Consider the following 18,620-nt stretch of genomic DNA (forward strand, 5'->3'; position numbering starts at 1 on the left):
GAAAAAATGGTATGGTGAAACCGGCTCCGTTACAGAACGGTACGGTTACAGTACAGAATGGCATGGCACACATGTCTATTATGTATTATGATTATCTTTTGAATATTTGACGCAGCACATCACGCGAAAGATCTCGTCACGACACGGTATATAGTCACGCAAGTTACATATATTATGATTGTTATATCTTAATTAAATGGTGAATCTTGAATAAATAGGTATTTATAGCAATAGTAATGTCTGATTTTTAACAATAAAAAGTAATATAGCATTCCGGATTTTATCATATTTATTTAAAGACAATATTTCCATTACATGCTCTAGATCACTAGATGCTCTATTAATGCAGATAGTCCAATTGTATATTGTTTTATTAATTTCCTCTGTCACTCTGAAACGTGGACAGAACAGGAAAGAGTGCTCGATCGGCTCACTTGATCCCCTTTTTGAAGGGAAATAAATGTGCTGTTATTCCTTGAGAATAACAGGAACATGTTATAATTGTTATAGTGTTATTATTTTTCTATCTTCATGATAAAGTTTTTTTTTCATAAAATAAAATTATACTGTATTAATTTTTTAGTTCCTTTAATCACAATTTTTTTTATTCTGGCATGGCAGCTAACAGTTGCTATAAATTTTGATCAGTCTTCTTATTTTGTTACTTCATAAAGTAGCCATTAGTTAGTTTAGCATATCCCTAGCTTCTTAATGGAATGTATCTCTTTAGAACAATTCCTGTGATTTAGTAAAACCCTACTTCAATTAATTAATTTTCCTAAAAACAATATATTAATTAATAAAGAAGTTCCTATTTCTTATGAGGTGGAACGAAATTCAAATATTACATTCTTAAAATAGAAAAAAAATGCTGCTACAATCAACTTCAATCTTATTCAGTTATTCTTAATTTATTCATCTCCTATTAATTAAACTATTTTCATTTTAGTCTTCTTAGTTTCCATACTTAGCCTTATAATCGCTCCAAAGTTGATCGACCGTCTTCCCGAGCAACTGCACAAAGAAGTCTTTACTGTACCCATCCTTCATTTTTGCATTAAGCTGTGAAACAAAGCCGCTCTTGAGCATGTTGCAATAGTCCAAAAAATACGCCGTCACTTCGTATCCCTGATCCCACTTGTTGCCTTGACCGGGCTTCACCCAGTGACTCGGTGCATAACCTGCCTTCAACCTCACAAAATCAGCAATACCTGAAATTCCACAGTATAATATATGAAGATATAATTGTTTTAGTAGTATGTGCTAAGATCCAGGGCCGGAACTAAAAAATTTAGATTGGCAGACCAAAATGTAAAATAATTTGTGCCTGCTGAGATTTATACTCCAAATCTCCTCAATCATAAAGTGGAATTCTAATTGCTAATCTACATGCATACGTGTAACGTTTCTAAGAAAAAGAAAAGTATATATTTTTTTTTTTAAAAATCAATTAAATTTTAATATACATAACTAAAAAAATTAAAATTATAAAAATAGTTAAGCATCCTGATCCACTCCTGTTAGGATTCTAGAAGAATCAATTAAATTGTCTGATTTAGACAAATATGTACCTTCAATTAGGCCACCGGGAGCATTACCCTGCCCATCCCACTGCCACACGTGCGTCATCTCATGGTATAATACACCGACAAACTCAGTCTTCACATCGCCGGAATAACCCGCAATGTAGCTTTCACTGACATGGATCCCGTTATTGCTCGTATAAGCAACAACACCATCAACTGATTCAACAACTAGGGTCACAAGAGCAACATTTTTCCGATCGGCTGCCTTCTGATTGAACGTCTTCCAGATGAAATTCGATGAAGTCGCCATGACTTGTGCAGTATAGCGAACGCCTATTTGTGAGTCGAAGCGGGTCCCACCAGCAGTACCTTTAGCATTGTTGGTTGCCTGGAACTGGACAGCATTTGCAGTGCCAAAGGCTAATATAACTAGAATAAGTGTCACTAGGAAGAATGGTTTCATCTCTATTTTTTTCTTACTTGTTGTATGTGAAGTTTTTAGTGGAATAGCAAAGCTTGTTTGAAGAGCTTATAAAGATGAGATTCGTTACAACTAGTGGTGGATGGATTAGGTAAGGATTTGACACTTTGACTTGGTTGCTCATTTGACTTTGACCAAGTATACAATTTGTTGCATTAATTGTTAGCTTAATTATTACTTCAATACCGTACTGCAATGACCAAAACAGTGAATACAATTTCGGAAATGATCATATTCAAAGTTGAGCAAAGCTAGGGTGTGATGTGCTCACCAAGACAGTTTGGTGAGCACAACTCCAAAAGTATATCGAATCGACGTCAAATGCCGAATCCAAACCGTTGAAATCCATATACTTCATGAGTGATGCATATATATGCAAAATTTTTGAAGTTTCGAGTTTATTTGCTACAAGGTCAAGCGGTCAAAGAAATAATAAAAATTGAATATATAAAACAACTTATAAATTAACTTATAAAATGTTAATTTTTTTGACCGCTTGATCGTGTAACAAATAAACTCAAAAGTTTCAAAATTTTGCATGTACATGCATCACGCATGAAGTACAAGGATTTCAATGGTTTGGATTCGGTATTTGAAGTCGATCCGATGAACTTTTAGAGTTGTGCTCACCAAAATCTCTTGGTGAGCACATCACACCCTAGCTTTACTCTTCAAAGTTTGTTGGTTTGTTGAAATTATCACCAGGTGTGATTTTTTTTATATTTATGTTTTTGACTAGCTACTGGGATACTGGATGCCATGAAAAGTAGGCTGAAAAAAAAAATTGTAAGGAGCTTTTTGAAAATTCAAGAGATGTGTTCGGTAAAATTGTCATATTAACATTAATTTAACATGAAAAACGGATGATTGTTAGTTATGAAAAGTTGGCTAAGGTTCAATTAATGCTATTTCCCTGAAGAATATCAACACTATTTAATATTTATCAATTCTGGCAAGGACCGAAATTATACCAGCATTTGCCCCCTCAAGAACAGGTACTTTATGAGTAAGACTTGGATGCTATGCATAGTATAAGGTCATCCATGCTGCGGCTTTAAAAATTTATCGTATAAACTTCAAACTTCGATTTAAGTAGCTTAATAAATTAGTTATATAATAAATTTTTAGAATACTAATTTTTGTTATTTTCGATGATTTATGAAAATATAAAAAATGATATCAATTTTCTTTTATTTTTAGGTCATTTTTGACCATATTTCATAAATCATAAAAAATAGTAAAAAAATTTCAAAAATAGTAAAAATTAGTATTCTACGAGTTTATTATATAACCAATTTATTGAGCTATTTAAATCGGAATTTGAAATTTATACGATAGATTTTTTAGGCCGTAGCACGGATGACCTTATGCTATATCCATAGCACCCAAGTCTTACTCATACTTTATTTAACTGCTGTGCTTAACCTTTAAAGTTTCACACTTTTTTTTTGGTTGCAAGATATGCTTAAAGAGAATGGGGCAAAATATTATCATCTCTTCATGTATGACTCCAAAAGGATCTTAATTTCCTATAAATTTAAAATAATGTTAATTAGATTAAAATTCTCTAATTTAGTTCTCAATCGGTATGCTAATTTACCGCACTAGGTAATCGTGATGTATCCACCCATTTTTTAAAATAAAAAATTGGTTTGTGGAAACAGATTTATTAATGTGTGTGTATATATATATATATAGGAATATGCTAGTATGCTATGCATAGCATAGAGCCCCTCCATACAACGCCTTGGATTTCGACATTTCAAAATCCTAACGGTCGATCCGAACCGTTTATTTTGTTCTCCATATTAATATGTGTTTGGGGACCAAATTTTACATTTTTTTGAATTTTTTTTACTATTTCTTTAGATTTATTGAAAATCGCTGTTTTTTTATGGTCCAGATTTGCTGAAAACAGCGATTTTCAATAAATCTAAAGAAATAGTAAAGAAATTTCAAAAAATGTAAAATTTGGTCCCCAAATACATATTAATATAAAGAACAAGATGAACGGTTCGGATCGACCGTTAGGATTTTGAAAAGTCAAAATCTAAGGCGTTGCATGGAGGGGCTCTATGCTATGCATAGCATGCTAGCATATTCCTATATATATATATATATATATAGAGGAGGGTTCAAATGCCTCCATGTTTTTGTGCCTCCATCTCTCTCCATCATTTTCAAAGTTCAAACAGTCGATCCGAACCGCTCAACCTAACCTCCATACTAAAATATGTTTGGAGACCAAATTTTATATTTTTAGGAATTTTTTTACTATTTTTTTAGATAAGTACAAAAATACTGCTTTTTAGATGGTTCAGATTTACTGATTTTGTACCTATCTAAAAAAATAGTAAAAAAATTCCTAAAAATATAAAATTTGGTCTCCAAACATATTTTAGTATGGAGGTTAGGTTAAGCGGTTCGGATCGACTGTTTGAACTTTGAAAATAATGGAGAGAGATGGAGGCATGATAGAGGCACAAAAATATGGAGGCATTTGAACCCTCCTCATATATATATATTTACAATTTTCCATAGTGGCTAGAATGGACGGAATTAATAATTCGGTCATCAACGTTCGCATCTACACAACGCTTACAATACAGAAAATCTGAAAAATACTAAATCATTGTCCCTTCGGTGCATCGATATATTATTACAGAAAAAAAAAAATGCTGTCACATATATATTTTGTAATTCAAACAACATTACATTAATGTATCATTGCAAAGAAAAAAAATTGTGGTCGTCAATGTTCTGTATACTTTGTGAACAACAATGCATCGATAAGTAATCAATATATTTTCTGACAAATCGATTTTTTTTCTAAAAATAAAAAAGTATGTCTCCACGACTCCACCTGTCTGCTATAATTGAGGTCAATTTCTTGTCAAAGAGGGCCACACCAGATGTCCCATCAGAGTTACGAGAGGCTTTGAATTCCACTTCCAACAATTAACAAAAGTCCAATAATCTAAATATTTGAAAACGACTGGCATTAAATAATTTAATTTGAATCATCTAAACTAAGAACTTCTAATTAATGTTTCGTTTTGAGTCTACATTTATGTATGCTTTATTTATTATTATTCTTACATGACTTTGTTCAAACTTCAAAATAAGCTTGCCCAGGTAGTCAAATTAGAAATCAAGCTCATGTAATAATAACTTCTTATATATATATATATAGAGGAGGGTTCAAATGCACCCAAATTTTTGTGCACCCAAATGCACCCTATCCTTTTTATCCGTTTTCAAAGTCCGAATAGTCAATCCGAACCGTTAGATGCGATCTATATATTAAGATGTGCTTGGAGACCAAATTTTATATTTTTTGAAATTTTTTTACTATTTATTAAGCCACTTTGAAAAATCGCTGATCCAATGGTCCAGAAAATGTAAAATCAGTGATTTTCAAAGTGGCTTAATAAATAGTAAAAAAATTCCAAAAAATGTAAAATTTGGTCTCCAAGCACATCTTAAAATATAGATCGCATCTAACGGTTCGGATTGACTATTTGGACTTTGAAAACGGAGAAAAAAGATTTAAAAGATAGGGTGCATTTGGGTGCACAAAAATTTGGGTGCATTTGAACCCTCCTCATATATATATATATATAGCCAATTCTAACAATGATTATTAATCCAAACTCATGATAATATTCTCTCATCCTTTATTAGTATATATCTTAATATCTCTAGTTACAACAATTGGTATTCTCTGGTTTGCTAATTGCCATACTTGGCCTTATAGTCACTCCATAGCTGGTCGACAGTCTTTCCGAGCAGCTGCACAAAGAAGTCGTCGCTATATCCATCCTTCATCTTTGCATTCATTTGTGCAACAAATCCGCTCATGAGCCCGTTGCAATAGTCCAAAAAATACGCCGTCACGGAGTAGCCTTCCGTCCAACTGTTGCCCTCGCCGGGTTTCTGCCAGTTGCTCGGGACATAATTAGCCTTCAACCTCACAAAATCAGCAATTCCTAAGAAGATATATAATGAAACAATTTAGTTAACTTTGTATACAATTTGAGAGAAAACTGATTGATTTATGAAGAGCGTTCAAATGTTTCCATTATGTCTTCATTTTTTAAGAACTAAAATAAGTTAAAATTTAAAATTTAATATTAAAATAAAACCATTAGATATGATGTATATTATTTTCTCTATGCACACGTAAACAATCACGACATTTCGATTTTGTTTTGATTAATATGATCAATAGTTTGCAAAAAAGATTGATTTTTCAACTTATTTATTCATATAAAACCAAAATCGAAATGTGAAAATTGTTTATGTACATGTAGAGAAAATAATATAAATCACATCTAACGGTTTTATTTTGACATATAAATTTTTTAAAAATTAAAAAAATGAAGGTATGATGGAGGGATTTGAAGCTCTTCATTTATACAGTAGATGTATCATGTATCATGTACCTTCAATAATCCAACTAGGTGCACTGTTCTGTCCGTTCCACTGCCACACGTGCGTCATCTCATGGTATAACACCCCGTCAAAATCGGTCTTGACAGTGCCCGAGTCTGTGATATACTCTGCACTATATTGTATCTCATTGTTGCTAGTGGCAGCAACCACCCCATCCTGCAACTTCGGAACAATGGTTAGGGTTACAAGGTCAACACTTTTCCTGTCGTTTGGCTCCTGCTCGAACGTAGTCCAAATGAAATCTGATGCAGTGGCCATGATTTGCTTGCTATAATCAACGCCGATATCCTGGTCGAAAAGGGCCCCACCAGAGGTTCCTTGAGCATTGTTTGTGGCCTCGAATTGTACAGCATACACAGTGGCAAATAATGCCAACAAAACTAGGAGAGGAACTACAAGGGAAGGAGAATTCTTCATCTTTGCGAAGATCAGTTGTGAAGTAATGACTGTGTTGAGTTGAAGAGAAAGCAAGGATTGAAGCAGTATTTGTAGAGAGTGTTAACTGTGTGAATGCATAGACCGGGTAAAAGTCAAGTAGACTTGGATTTAGCTATTTTGTTGACCGTGTCAAATACTAGTATGTTTAGTTTGGTGTACATCGTTTTCTTTCTAATTAAGCATTAAATTTAGGAAAATGTCACGGTCATATAATACAAGCCTGTGTTACGTCGGTGCATAGCATATATCCCACAAAATTGCTAAACTGTCCGGAAAGATATTTTGACAGAATACGCTTTCCCATTTTCTGGAATGCCTTAAACTCTAAAGTTCATCGTTGAACATACTCCAGAGATAGCTCTTTTCGTTAATTTCCTACACGATAAGGAATTTTCAAAGTATCATGAAAGTAGCATCTAGTACAATTTTAGATGTCACCAACAGAGCATAGTCACAAACGAATAGTTTCATTTTAGTCCGACGAGATCAAAAATTTTGTAATTCAAGAATAATTTAGATATATATATTCGCGAATAATTCGTGATTCACGTTTTATTCGCGAATAAAACATATTATACGTTTTTTTAATTTTATTTGATGTTCAGTTCAGAAATATCAAAAAACAACTATAACGCAAATAATTCGTAAATTTCTTGCAACCGAGTGTTAGAAAAGTCTCTTTTTATTCCTTTTCTTTAGGTGACCAATTTTAGAAAAATGCACATCTATGTTCTAGAACATCAGTCTGTATAGAGGCATGCATGCAGAATTAGAAATTTTAAATTGAAGAACAGAATAATTAAACAGAAGCTAATAGTATTAATTTTTGAAAGACAAAAATAAAATAAATTAATTGGCATTGATACTTAGCAACCCTTTCCTTACACATCCCTAAATCTGTAAATCTGCCTCAATATCCTTTGGGAAGAACTTTCTCAACTTGATTCCGATGTTTGGTTCCTCAAGGATATCTTTCTTTTTTAAATGACTAAGGAAACTTATTCTGACATTAATTCAAAACCAAGCTCATAATTTTCCTCAACTGCTTCTTATTGTCAAAGGTACAATTAATTTCGTCAACTAATTCGGATCAGATTAAGATATCTTTCTTTTTTAAATGACTAAGGAAACTTATTCCGACATTAATTCAAAACCAAGCTCATAATTTTCCTCAACTGCTTCTTATTGTCAAAGGTACAATTAATTTCGTCAACTAATTTGGATCAGATTAAGATATCTTTCTTTTTTAAATGACTAAGGAAACTTATTCCGACATTAATTCAAAACCAAGCTCATAATTTTTCTCGACTGCTTCTTATTGTCAAAGGTACAATTAATTTCGTTAACTAATTCGGATCAGGTTAAGATATCTTTTTTTTTAAAATGACTAAGGAAACTTCCGACATTAATTCAAAACCAAGCTCATAATTTTCCTCGACTGCTTCTTATTGTCAAAGGTACAATTAATTTCGTCAACTAATTCAGAACAGGTTAAGATATTTTTTTTTAAATGACTAATGAAACTTCCGACATTAATTCAAAACCAAGCTCTTAATTTTCTTCGACTGCTTCTTATTGTCAAAGGTACAATTAATTTCGTCAACTAATTCGGATCAGGTTAAGATATCTTTTTTTTAAAATGACTAAGGAAACTTCCGACATTAATTCAAAACCAAGCTCTTAATTTTCCTCGACTGCTTCTTATTGTCAAAGGTACAATTAATTTCGTCAACTAAATCGGATCAGGTCAAGATATCTTGTTAGATCTAAATCATTCAATATGAGTTTGTACGAATTTTAAATTAAATTTCTATAGAGAATCACTTTTTGGTTTAGTGGCACAAGCAATACTCCCAACCTTATTAAAAGCAAAAGTAAATTCCGGAAAGAACGATCATTTGTGAATATTAAATAGTTTGATAGCTTGATCTCCAACCTTACTCAAAAAAAAATCCCTAAATATTTAAAATAGGTTCATTTTATTTTTTAATCAGTTGCAACTTCATTCTATCTCCTATAGTACCGTTGACACCTAATTTCAACTCACAAATTTATCCAATTTATCACATTTTCTATTAAATTCATTTAAATTTATAAAAAAAAATACTCATTTTACCCCTTATTAAAAAATTAAAATAATGTAGCCTATTTAAAAAAATATAGCCTAATTAGACGTTTTTCAAAAATAAATGATTAAATTGTCACCCTGTGACATTTAGACATACACTTGCGTATGTACCCCCTCCCTCTATTTAGGAATAAAAATTTGGATGTACTCACTTTTTAATTCTCAACTTTAGGAATAAAAATTAAAAAGCCACTGAAACATCTAAAGTACCCGTCCCTCCATTTTCTGAAAATTGAAAAGATAAGCGATCTGCTTGTAAGTTTTCACTATCCCTCTGATATATAGCTCCTTGTCCTTTACTAATAAACTGAGAAATCAGACGTTTGTCTTGATCTTTATCTTGGTTTTACCAGTGACTGTTACTTCGCCTTGTTCAACCCTTCTACTGTTCCATTGTCATACGTTCTGGGTTTGTAATATGTCCCCTCAATCTCAGTTTTACCAGTAACCATTGCTTCAATTACCAGTATACGTCCCCCTACTCATCTCTGATTATGTTCGGAATTGAACTGATGTTGAAATTCCCACCTAAAGAAATTACCATTGATTGTACTCCGAGGTCCCATCTAGGTCTATCTATCTTTTCCGGTGCGAGTGTTTCTTCCACTCGTATTTGATAGCCTTCTCTCTACCTCTTCTTTCTAGGTTTTTGGATTTGCTTGGGCATGTTGAGGAAAAAGTTTTAGCGAGGCAGGTGAGGAAGATAGGTTTTAGTGTAGAAAGTTTCAGTAAGGCGGGAGAGAACAATAGGTTTTAACATAGAAACCAAATGACGCGCCAAAAAGAGGGAGGGATTTTGTGGGTAGAAGGGAAAGACACTAATCCAAATTATTAATTATATTTTTTATAATATTAAACTTAATTAATTTCAGGTTGTAATTAACTGGATAAATATATAAGTTTTTAGATTTTTAGATTTTTAGATGGTAAACACGTAACTAGGAGTGGCAACGAATCGAACCGAACTGAACTTACCCTAGGTTTGAGTTTGGTTTGAATTAATTTCGAACCGAACCTGGTTTGATTCGTTTCGAACCGAACCCATTTCGAATCGAATTAATTGCGAACTACACATTTTTCGAATCGAACCCGAATCGAATCACGAACTAAATTATTTTTTAGCAGCTCTAGTTATACCGGTAGTTTATACATTAATTTTTTCTCGCGGGACAAAATTTGCATGGCTTCCTTTTACCGGTATGAACTATGAAATGAGTGTTTTTAAGTTGAAAAATTGTTCATGAAAAAATACATCAGAGACGGCTTTCCTGGTATGAACTATGAGAGACGACCAAAGAGAGAGGAGAGACAGTCATCTAGGCCGGAGAGAGGAGTGATAGTCGGAGAGACAGCCAGTCACCGAGAGCGTCGGCTAGATTTTAGAGCTAGAGGGAGAGTGAGTTAGGGAGAGGTGGAGAGAGAACTAGGTTATTGAGATTTGAGAGCGAGGGAGTGTCGGTTAAGTTAAATTATGACTCTCTATCTTGGATTTTAATTTCATCAGGTAAATGGACGGCCGATGTTATTATGAGATTCGGACCATAAAAGTAACCGAACCCATTTCGATCGAACCAGGCTAGGTTTGAGTTTGGTTTGAATTAATTTCGAACCGAACCTGGTTTGGTTCGTTTCAATTCGAACTCATTTCGAATCGAATTAAACTCGAATCAAACCCGAATCGAATCACGAACTACGAATTTTTTTGCCAGCCCTACGCGTAACTACATAAATTTGGATGATAAATATGTAATTTGACAGTCTTTATGTGAAATCCTCTCTTTCTTTAGAGGGCTTGATTGCCAGTTGGGCCACAGCCCACAGACCAGGCCCATTGAATGCACACTAGTAGTATTCGGGATTGGTCTTAAAATAACTTTTGGACCGAAAAAACCGGCCCATTTTATGACAAAAGCGAAGTCTTGTTTCCCCCTTGCTATTGAACCCGTATCCTCTCAGGTATTGCACAATTATTGCAGAGGATGACTTACTTAACGGTTTGAGATTAAATCTCAACCGGCTTGGGATTCGGGTCACTGTAGGGGGCCCCATTTTTGGGCTTTGAGATTCGTGCCAAGTTAAAAATTACGGTTCAGATCTAGTAATTGTAAAAGATTCCCTTATCAGGTATTGGAGAGGATATATTTTCCTTGCTATTCCCCTTCGGTTGCCTCCTCTCCTCCTCAGCTTCCTCTTCCCCTTCGCTTCTCCTGCCTCCGACGAATCCGCTTTCTTCTGCTTTTGTTTTCTCTGTGCGAGGTTGCCCTATTGGATTGAGCATTGTTGCGATTTTGGGTTGTGTGAGTTTCTATCTCCTGCTATTAGTACCTTTTAAGTACTTATTGTTTTTTTTCTTTGCTTACTCTATTAAACAGATAGATAGCTGTTCAAGTTCCTTCCACTGTTCCACAACAAAGCATCGATTTCTTTAGTGTATTTAGAATTTAGGGATTTCGGATGTCCGAGAAATTGTTTAGGGTTAAGTATTTTCAGCCAATTTATGATTTAAAGTTTTATTATAGATTTCATTTCACTGTACAAACTAAATATTTTGTTTCCCTTTAGTGCGAGGTTAGTCACCGATAAACCTTTCATTTGGGCTGGCATGCCTTGCTGTCATTCTGCCTGTTTCTGCCACCACAAAGGTCCATTCTTGTCTTTGATTTTCTCTATTTTTATTTTGTATGTAAGTTTAATTAGTGCTTCAGTGGTCTTTAATGGTTCATTGAAATGAACTTCCTATAATATTCTTTCTTTGATCTAACTTCAGCCATAAATTAAAATATGTTTCAATCAAGTTTAAGGAAGAAAAATAGCTGATGCAGTCACATAAGTTAGTCGCAGCATAGATATTATAATATTTGAATGGGATATTGAAACACACTTTCTATAGTATATTTTCTCATTCTCAGGGAGTGGTCATAATGATTATCAAGAAGAGAAATCAAGAGGAGAACAAAACGCATAATCAGATCAAGGTTTTTTTCATTTCTATAATATGTTTCTTAGTTCCTATAATGTGTTTTTGTTATTTTTATAATATGTTTATTTATTCCTAAAATATGCTTTTATTATTCTTATAAGATTATTTTTTTTGGTAAAAAAATTCTGCAGGGAGTACAACTAAGAGGGTTAGAAGGACAAAAAAATGATGAAACTGCTGCTATTCCGCTTGACTATGGGAGAGGGGGGTGTCCGATGCCCATCGGATCAAACTCGGTTCGATGGGTGGTTACAACCGTTCGATCGGAATCTAATCATGCTCTTCCGATTAACGGATTCCTTTATCAAATTCGAAATAAACCCGCTACTATCCGCCTCTCCGTCTCGTCTCTCCGCTACGGAACGGAACCATCCCTCTCTCTCTCTCTCGTGCTCGATCTCTCTCGACCTGCTCAACACGCTACGGCTCGCCACAGCCGCACCTTGCCTTGCTTTAGTCGCGCCTCACCTGGTTAGTGTCTTACCTTCTCTCGAGAGAGCTCTCTCTCTGTAATTTGTTGACTTGTAAAAACCCTAGTTGCGGGTTTCCTCTTTAGATTCTTCAATCAACACCAAAGCACAAAAGGACAAAAGTTGCGTGTATGAAGGCCTTTAAATTCGTCAAACCAGTAATCATTACAATTCTCTTCATCGCATATATTTGATACCTGCCTAAAGCGTACCAAATCCAGTTTTTAATACCAAACTATTTCATTTAGATTGACTATGGAGATAGAACAACACATTAAATTATTCAAAGATGGACAAGAAAGCTCCCTTGATGTAGATACTGAAGGGGTCAACCTCCCTCCTCTCATCTCCCTTTACAAGGTCTCACCTTTTCTATCAACATATTTAGTTGTGTATATATTTATTCTGGATCAAATTGAAACAAAATGCTTTTAATAGTTTCGAATAACAGACATCCTCACTATTTTGTGGTATTGTCAATCTGTACAGTAAACACATTTGTCCAATTAACATTGTTTACTGCTGGTGGACACTGATTTGTGCTCATACTGGCTTTGTAGTAGAAAGTTTTATATTTCTGTAGGTGTGACCATCAAGATTAAATGAATGGAAAAATCACATCAGAGACATTTATGGTGAACAACAAGAGAAAAAAAAAGAGAAGTAAATAAGTTATAAGTAAATGGCTGGTGTTTCTGCTCTTAATTATTACAATAATAACTATAATTGTGGTAAAGCATTCACTTGTTGAATTGTTCAAGCTGTTATATCCTTTGGTACTTGTGCATGTTCTTCTTTTATTACAGCTCAGCTGATCGATAATGAAAACTTGGACGGGTATAGATGCAAGAATGTTCCTAGCTTACAAAAGTTGATTGGCAATTATGAAGGAAAAGAGGCGACGTAATCAGACTTGGCAGTAATTTCACATGCCATGCGCTAGAGCATTCTATTTACTATCTAATGCTGGCATGACTGGATTTTGTCAGGTATTGGGATCAAATTTTTTCAATGATGCCCATGGTTTCTTTAGGTGCCAAAAATTATCCATAACTAATTTATTGAAAAATGTCTTTCTTTTTTCTGTGGCCGTGTAGATTAACATTCTGTTTGGGATGCATAACAATCTGCCAGTATCAATTTATCTCCTTGCATAACAATCCGCACCGCTACCCCTACACCATTGGTGGAAAGTGATGTGTTCGGATTTTTCCCATTAAGAGCAGTGAAAAAAATGTCTCCTCAGTGTTGAAATTAAAAAGAAAAATGGCCAGGTACTCTATGCAAATTTCAATTAGTTCTATTGGCTGATATCGCTTAATAGCAACTGGTACATACTGGTGGCAACTACAAATTACTGGTATTCAGTACCATACAGTACCAATTAGTAAGAACTCATTCCCCTTTTCAGGATGGTTTTTTTGCTGGTATTTACTACAAATTACTGCCACACCTTTTTTTTTCAGTGCAACTCTTTGGTTCACAGCATACCATTTTTTGGGTTTTAGGTAAATCTTCTTGGTTTTTTATAGCTTTTCCTTTGCTTCTATGGTTTGCTGATATATCTTGTGTTGTCAGTATCAGCCTTCAATTTAAACGAAACTTTAATTTATTTTTTCTATTATTTTGTATTATGAATTTTGAAAGGCCAGTCATACCTCAATTAAACCACTGCACAAGATGATGAGACTTTTTTTGTTAATTGCAGAGTCCGACTTGTCTGCACGATCACAATTGAACCTTCGAACCTTCTCTATTTCATGACTTCTTTGAAAGTATCATGGAAGTATCATTGATACATTCATAGGTCTGGGTGAAGCTTTGAGCCTTCTCTATTTAATTGGAAACCAATGACAAAAGAGGTATAAAACAGTAACTCCGCGAATGAAGATCAACAAGAAAATCAGGGGGCTAAACAAGATTATATTTTTCTTTCTTTTATGTAGTTGTTGATTATGTATCAGTAGCTTGCATAGGTTAGAAATAGTGTAATGGGGTATAGTTTAATCTATCAAAAACTATACCCACATAATTAGATATGATATATCACTAGCTAAAGTATCTAAATCTGTTTTTTGTTTTTAAGGTTTTAATAATTGATATGATTGCTTATTTTAGTTTTCAAAATTCTTTTATTTTCAATGGCCTGTAGAGATTCAAATAACAAATAAATTTAATGGTTGAAGAAAAAAACATGTTTGTCAGTTTTTTATTTTGTGATTCTCTCTTTTTCCTTGATGGTCTGAGGATATTTTATATTTATGCGATTTTATATTTTATTTTTTTTCAGTTTCTAGTATGAAGGTACCGACTAATTGTACATAAATACAAGCAAAAAAAAAGTAGCAGGGGAAAAATTGGAAAACAAATAGAATAAAAACTAATTTTACAATTTACTCTACATTTCTTTGAAAACTAATAGAACTGTAATTGTAATAGAAAATTAAGGCACTCTCAGTACAATTTTCTGTAACTAGGACTTGGATTAAATTGCATCTCATGTAGACTTTCCTCTAATTATCTAGCATCTTCTTCAAAAGAAAAAAAAAATAATACGAGTAGTCATCTTGAAACAAATCTGATGTTTATCAAATGAACATGATTCCTTTTACTAGCATATCACTTAAAATAAAGTCACCAAACAGGAATGAATTGTACAATTTACATGCTTACTAGCTAAAGCATTGAAGTTTCAGCTTGTATGAAAAGAAAAACCTTAGCTTGCTTGAATCATTGAACCTCTCAAGTCATTCTTCTGAAAAAAAAGGAACAAATCACTCTAAACATGGACCAATCCTTTTCATATAGGAAGAAAACTAAACAATTTTGTTATTAGCAACAAACAAAAGAAGATCCCCGTTAAAAGGGGAAAAATAATTAGAAGTGGATTATTTTGCTTCTCTTCTACAAGTTTTTCTCTTAGCCTCTTCACGCCTTCTTATCTCTTCTTCTAGTGCTATCTCTTCTTCCTCTTTTTGCTTCCTTTCAGCCTCCTGCTTCTCTCAGTTCATTCTCTCCTCTTCCTTTTCATCTAAGTAATCAAGTTCCTTCCTAGCTGTCATGGCAATGACCATGTGGTTGCGCAACTCAGTGATTAAACCCCCACCTACCTTCTATTATTTCCCGTACCCAATTACATATAATCTGTGGTCATAACCCAATGCCATTGGAATGTCAACAGAATGTAGCATCACATCATACTGAAAAGAAAACAACGACAATATTTAACAACACAGAAATGAAGAAAAAATTTAGCTAGCTCAGATTTCTGTGTATTCTTGGAATTTGCACTAATTGGTTGTCGTTGATGTTTCAATAAAACATGGTATGAAGATTATACAATTTTCTTTAACTTTCTCTGGAAGATACAATGTGATTTGTCCCAGTAATATAACACATTTGGCTTGCTTCAAAATGAAAGTAGAAGCATCGTAGTATACCGCTTCTTTTCCAAAGTGGTACCGTATTGACAAATGAACCCAACATTTGTTAGATTTGAAGCTACTCATTCAAATTTTTTAGGGTTGTGGCTAATACTTCAGTTTGGCCTATGTAAGTCAAATGCGTCTTCTGAGGTAACATATTATTTCTGTTTGGGATCATGGCGGTCTGATCAGAATCCGGGCCAATCCGGCCCAAGGTGGAGCGCACAGGGCCCGCTTTAATAGTCGTGTGGATCGCCATTGGACAGTCCATATCTAAACAGAAATATTTTGTTACCTTAAGTGATATGAATTCTATGTAAGTCATAGTCTAGCAAAGAAACGACAAAAAAATTTAGTATTAGTTGCAAATAATAGAATTGTTAGTTTGATTTGTAAATACGTATAATTAGTGGGTATAATGCAAAAAAAAAAAATTCTGAAAAAGGGAATGAGATTTTTACTATTTGATACTGTATGGTACTAAATACCAGCAATTTGTGGTTGCCACCAGTATGTACCAGTTGCTATTAAGCGATATCAACCAGTAGAACTAATTGAAATTTGCATAGAGTATCTGACCTTTGATTTTCTTACTAACTTCAACACTGACGAGACCTCGTTTTCACTACCCTTAAAGGGAAAAATCCGAAAATCTCTTTCCACCAAAGGCGTAGGGTTAGTGTTGCGGATGCCGTGCGGTTATGATTGTGGCTGCGGCCAGAGAAGTAGGGATCGAAGAGGGTGGGTTCGAGGAGGGAGGCGGTATCGATGCCTTCGACCTCCTTTCCTTCTATAGCGGAGAGGGAGGGAGAGCTTGGAGGAGTCAGAGAGACAGACGGAACGGAGAGACGGAGAGTAAATAACCGGGTTTAATTGGAGTTTGATGAAAGGATCCGTTAATCAAAATGACGAATCAAAAATTTGAATCAAACGGTGAAAAGTGCCCATCGAACAGAGTCTGGTTCGATGGGCATCGGACATCGGACGCCCCCCTCTCCCCTTGACTATGACTTCCATTTTTGAACTGAAAACAGATTTTTCGTTACATGCCTATATATTAGATCATTTTACGTACAATTTATGTGGACCAATTTGCAAAGAGTCCCTGCTTGAAAGGACTGAAGCCTAGGCAACTATGCAAATTAGGCTAAACATACAAACTTCCTTTGGTCTTGCAATATCTTACATTTTAGGTTGACACCTATACGTATCTCACATAGACGATCTCTCTAGCACCTTTGCAAAGGTCAAATGTTATACTTTTCCTTCTAGGAAAAAAATGTTACATTTTTTAATGTGATACATTATTCGGCAATTTTTATTAATGTCCTAAAAAAAAGATTTTTTTCAAAACTGCACCTGCGGGACCGTCTAGCCCACGGGCGGCCCACCCTCCCAGCAGACCGCCTGGGACAGGGGCGATCCACATGGGACCAGACCGCCCCTCTGTTGGACGGTTCTCTCTCTCTTTTTTTTAGAGATGTTAATATTTTCATTTAAATAAAGTTTTCTTTTGTTTATGGTGTATGCCAAAAAAAAGAAAATTATATATTTATGAGTGAGATGTCGTAATTAAGGACTTTGATTTAATATTTATGAGTGATATATTTACAACTTTGATTTAATTTGTCAGTTGGATATCACAAGTCTAAAGATAACACTAATTAATGACTTGACCTTGATTCTTAATAATTTATTTTATTCAAATATACACAAGGAAATATGGTAAGATTGCCTCAATGATGTCAACTTTTTTTAGAGAATAATTAAATTATATAATTATTGTCAACATATACCATTTGCTCAGAGATAGGCAAACGAACACAATAAATAGTAAATGCATTTAAAAATAATTATATGAATAATTCTCGAATAATCTCTTAGGCTTTTGACTAAACAAAATACCGATCGTTGTATGCCTATTGTTGAACGAAAACTTCAACTAAATTTTTGAGGCACTAAACGACATTTTTTTTTAAATCTGATGCTTCAGATATTTGGGGGTGACTCCCTAGGTGATATTTGGATCCATCTCGTCTCCCCCTTTCCAAAAAGTGGTCATACGCACAAATTCGACTTTCATAGCCAAAGTTATGGCTGTTTAAAGTTTTTCGAAAACTAAACTTTGAAAATTCATAACTAACTATAGAAAAATCCAAATAAATTGAAATTTGTGTCAATTCTATGTATTTTTTAATGCTCTACATGCTTGTATAATCACTTTTGCAATTTGGTCCTTGTATCAGTCTAGACTTGTTGATTTACCAGCAGAGGTCAAATTTGGTGTTTTTAGCGCATTGCACTGTACCGGTGGACTTTGCGTAGTGCTTGGCTGCCGAGTTTGAACTTGGTACCATATCAGAGGCCAGTCTAGAGTGCTTTGTGTATGGATATAGATCTAATTTGAGGTTAGCACATATACTAGTAACTCTACACTACTATTTTAGTACTAGAAATAAAGAGAAGAAGATCAAAACTCCAAGACATTATTTAATCAAAAATTTTGAAATATCAACAAGCTATCAGAATTTGAAAATTTTTGAATCAAAGCTAAGTCCTTAATTAGTGTTATCTTTAGATTTGTGATATCCAACTAACAAATTAAATCAAAATTATAAAAAAAGTTATGACATCACCCATAAATATATTAAATGTCTTATATTTTGGCATACACCCTAAACAAAAAAAATAAACTTTATTTAAATGAAAATATTAAG

General features: G+C 34.0%; 2 protein-coding genes and 1 long non-coding RNA gene across 8 annotated transcripts; 1 reads left to right on the top strand and 2 right to left on the bottom strand.

The window, feature by feature from the left end:
* Window positions 1-951: 951 nt before the first annotated feature.
* Window positions 952-2,031, bottom strand: LOC144557470 (uncharacterized). The gene is made up of 2 exons (XM_078306039.1): window positions 1,572-2,031; window positions 952-1,211 (listed from the first exon to the last, which is right to left on the bottom strand). The coding sequence occupies exons 1-2, from the start codon at window positions 1,987-1,989 to the stop codon at window positions 955-957; spliced, it is 675 nt and encodes a 224-aa protein (XP_078162165.1). The 5' UTR covers window positions 1,990-2,031; the 3' UTR covers window positions 952-954.
* A 3,623-nt stretch (window positions 2,032-5,654) lies between these two features.
* Window positions 5,655-6,938, bottom strand: LOC144556859 (uncharacterized). Its single transcript, XM_078305335.1, has 2 exons — window positions 6,453-6,938; window positions 5,655-5,996 (listed from the first exon to the last, which is right to left on the bottom strand). Exons 1-2 carry the CDS (start codon window positions 6,877-6,879, stop codon window positions 5,740-5,742), a joined length of 684 nt encoding a protein of 227 aa, XP_078161461.1. The 5' UTR covers window positions 6,880-6,938; the 3' UTR covers window positions 5,655-5,739.
* A 4,248-nt stretch (window positions 6,939-11,186) lies between these two features.
* On the top strand, window positions 11,187-14,808 carry LOC144557047 (uncharacterized). 6 transcript variants are annotated; one of them, XR_013512542.1, is made up of 8 exons: window positions 11,187-11,325; window positions 11,591-11,670; window positions 11,919-12,003; window positions 12,140-12,479; window positions 12,727-12,838; window positions 13,285-13,467; window positions 13,576-13,752; window positions 14,187-14,804. It is a non-coding gene; the product is annotated as an uncharacterized LOC144557047 (long non-coding RNA). The 6 variants fall into 6 exon arrangements; XR_013512540.1 differs by having other exon boundaries at window positions 12,140-12,838; window positions 14,187-14,806; XR_013512541.1 differs by having other exon boundaries at window positions 12,727-13,467; window positions 14,187-14,806.
* Window positions 14,809-18,620: the final 3,812 nt, after the last annotated feature.

The sequence above is a fragment of the Carex rostrata genome, chromosome 7 (assembly GCF_964058835.1).
Source record: "Carex rostrata chromosome 7, lpCarRost1.2, whole genome shotgun sequence".
In the NCBI taxonomy this organism is placed as follows: domain Eukaryota; kingdom Viridiplantae; phylum Streptophyta; class Magnoliopsida; order Poales; family Cyperaceae; genus Carex; species Carex rostrata.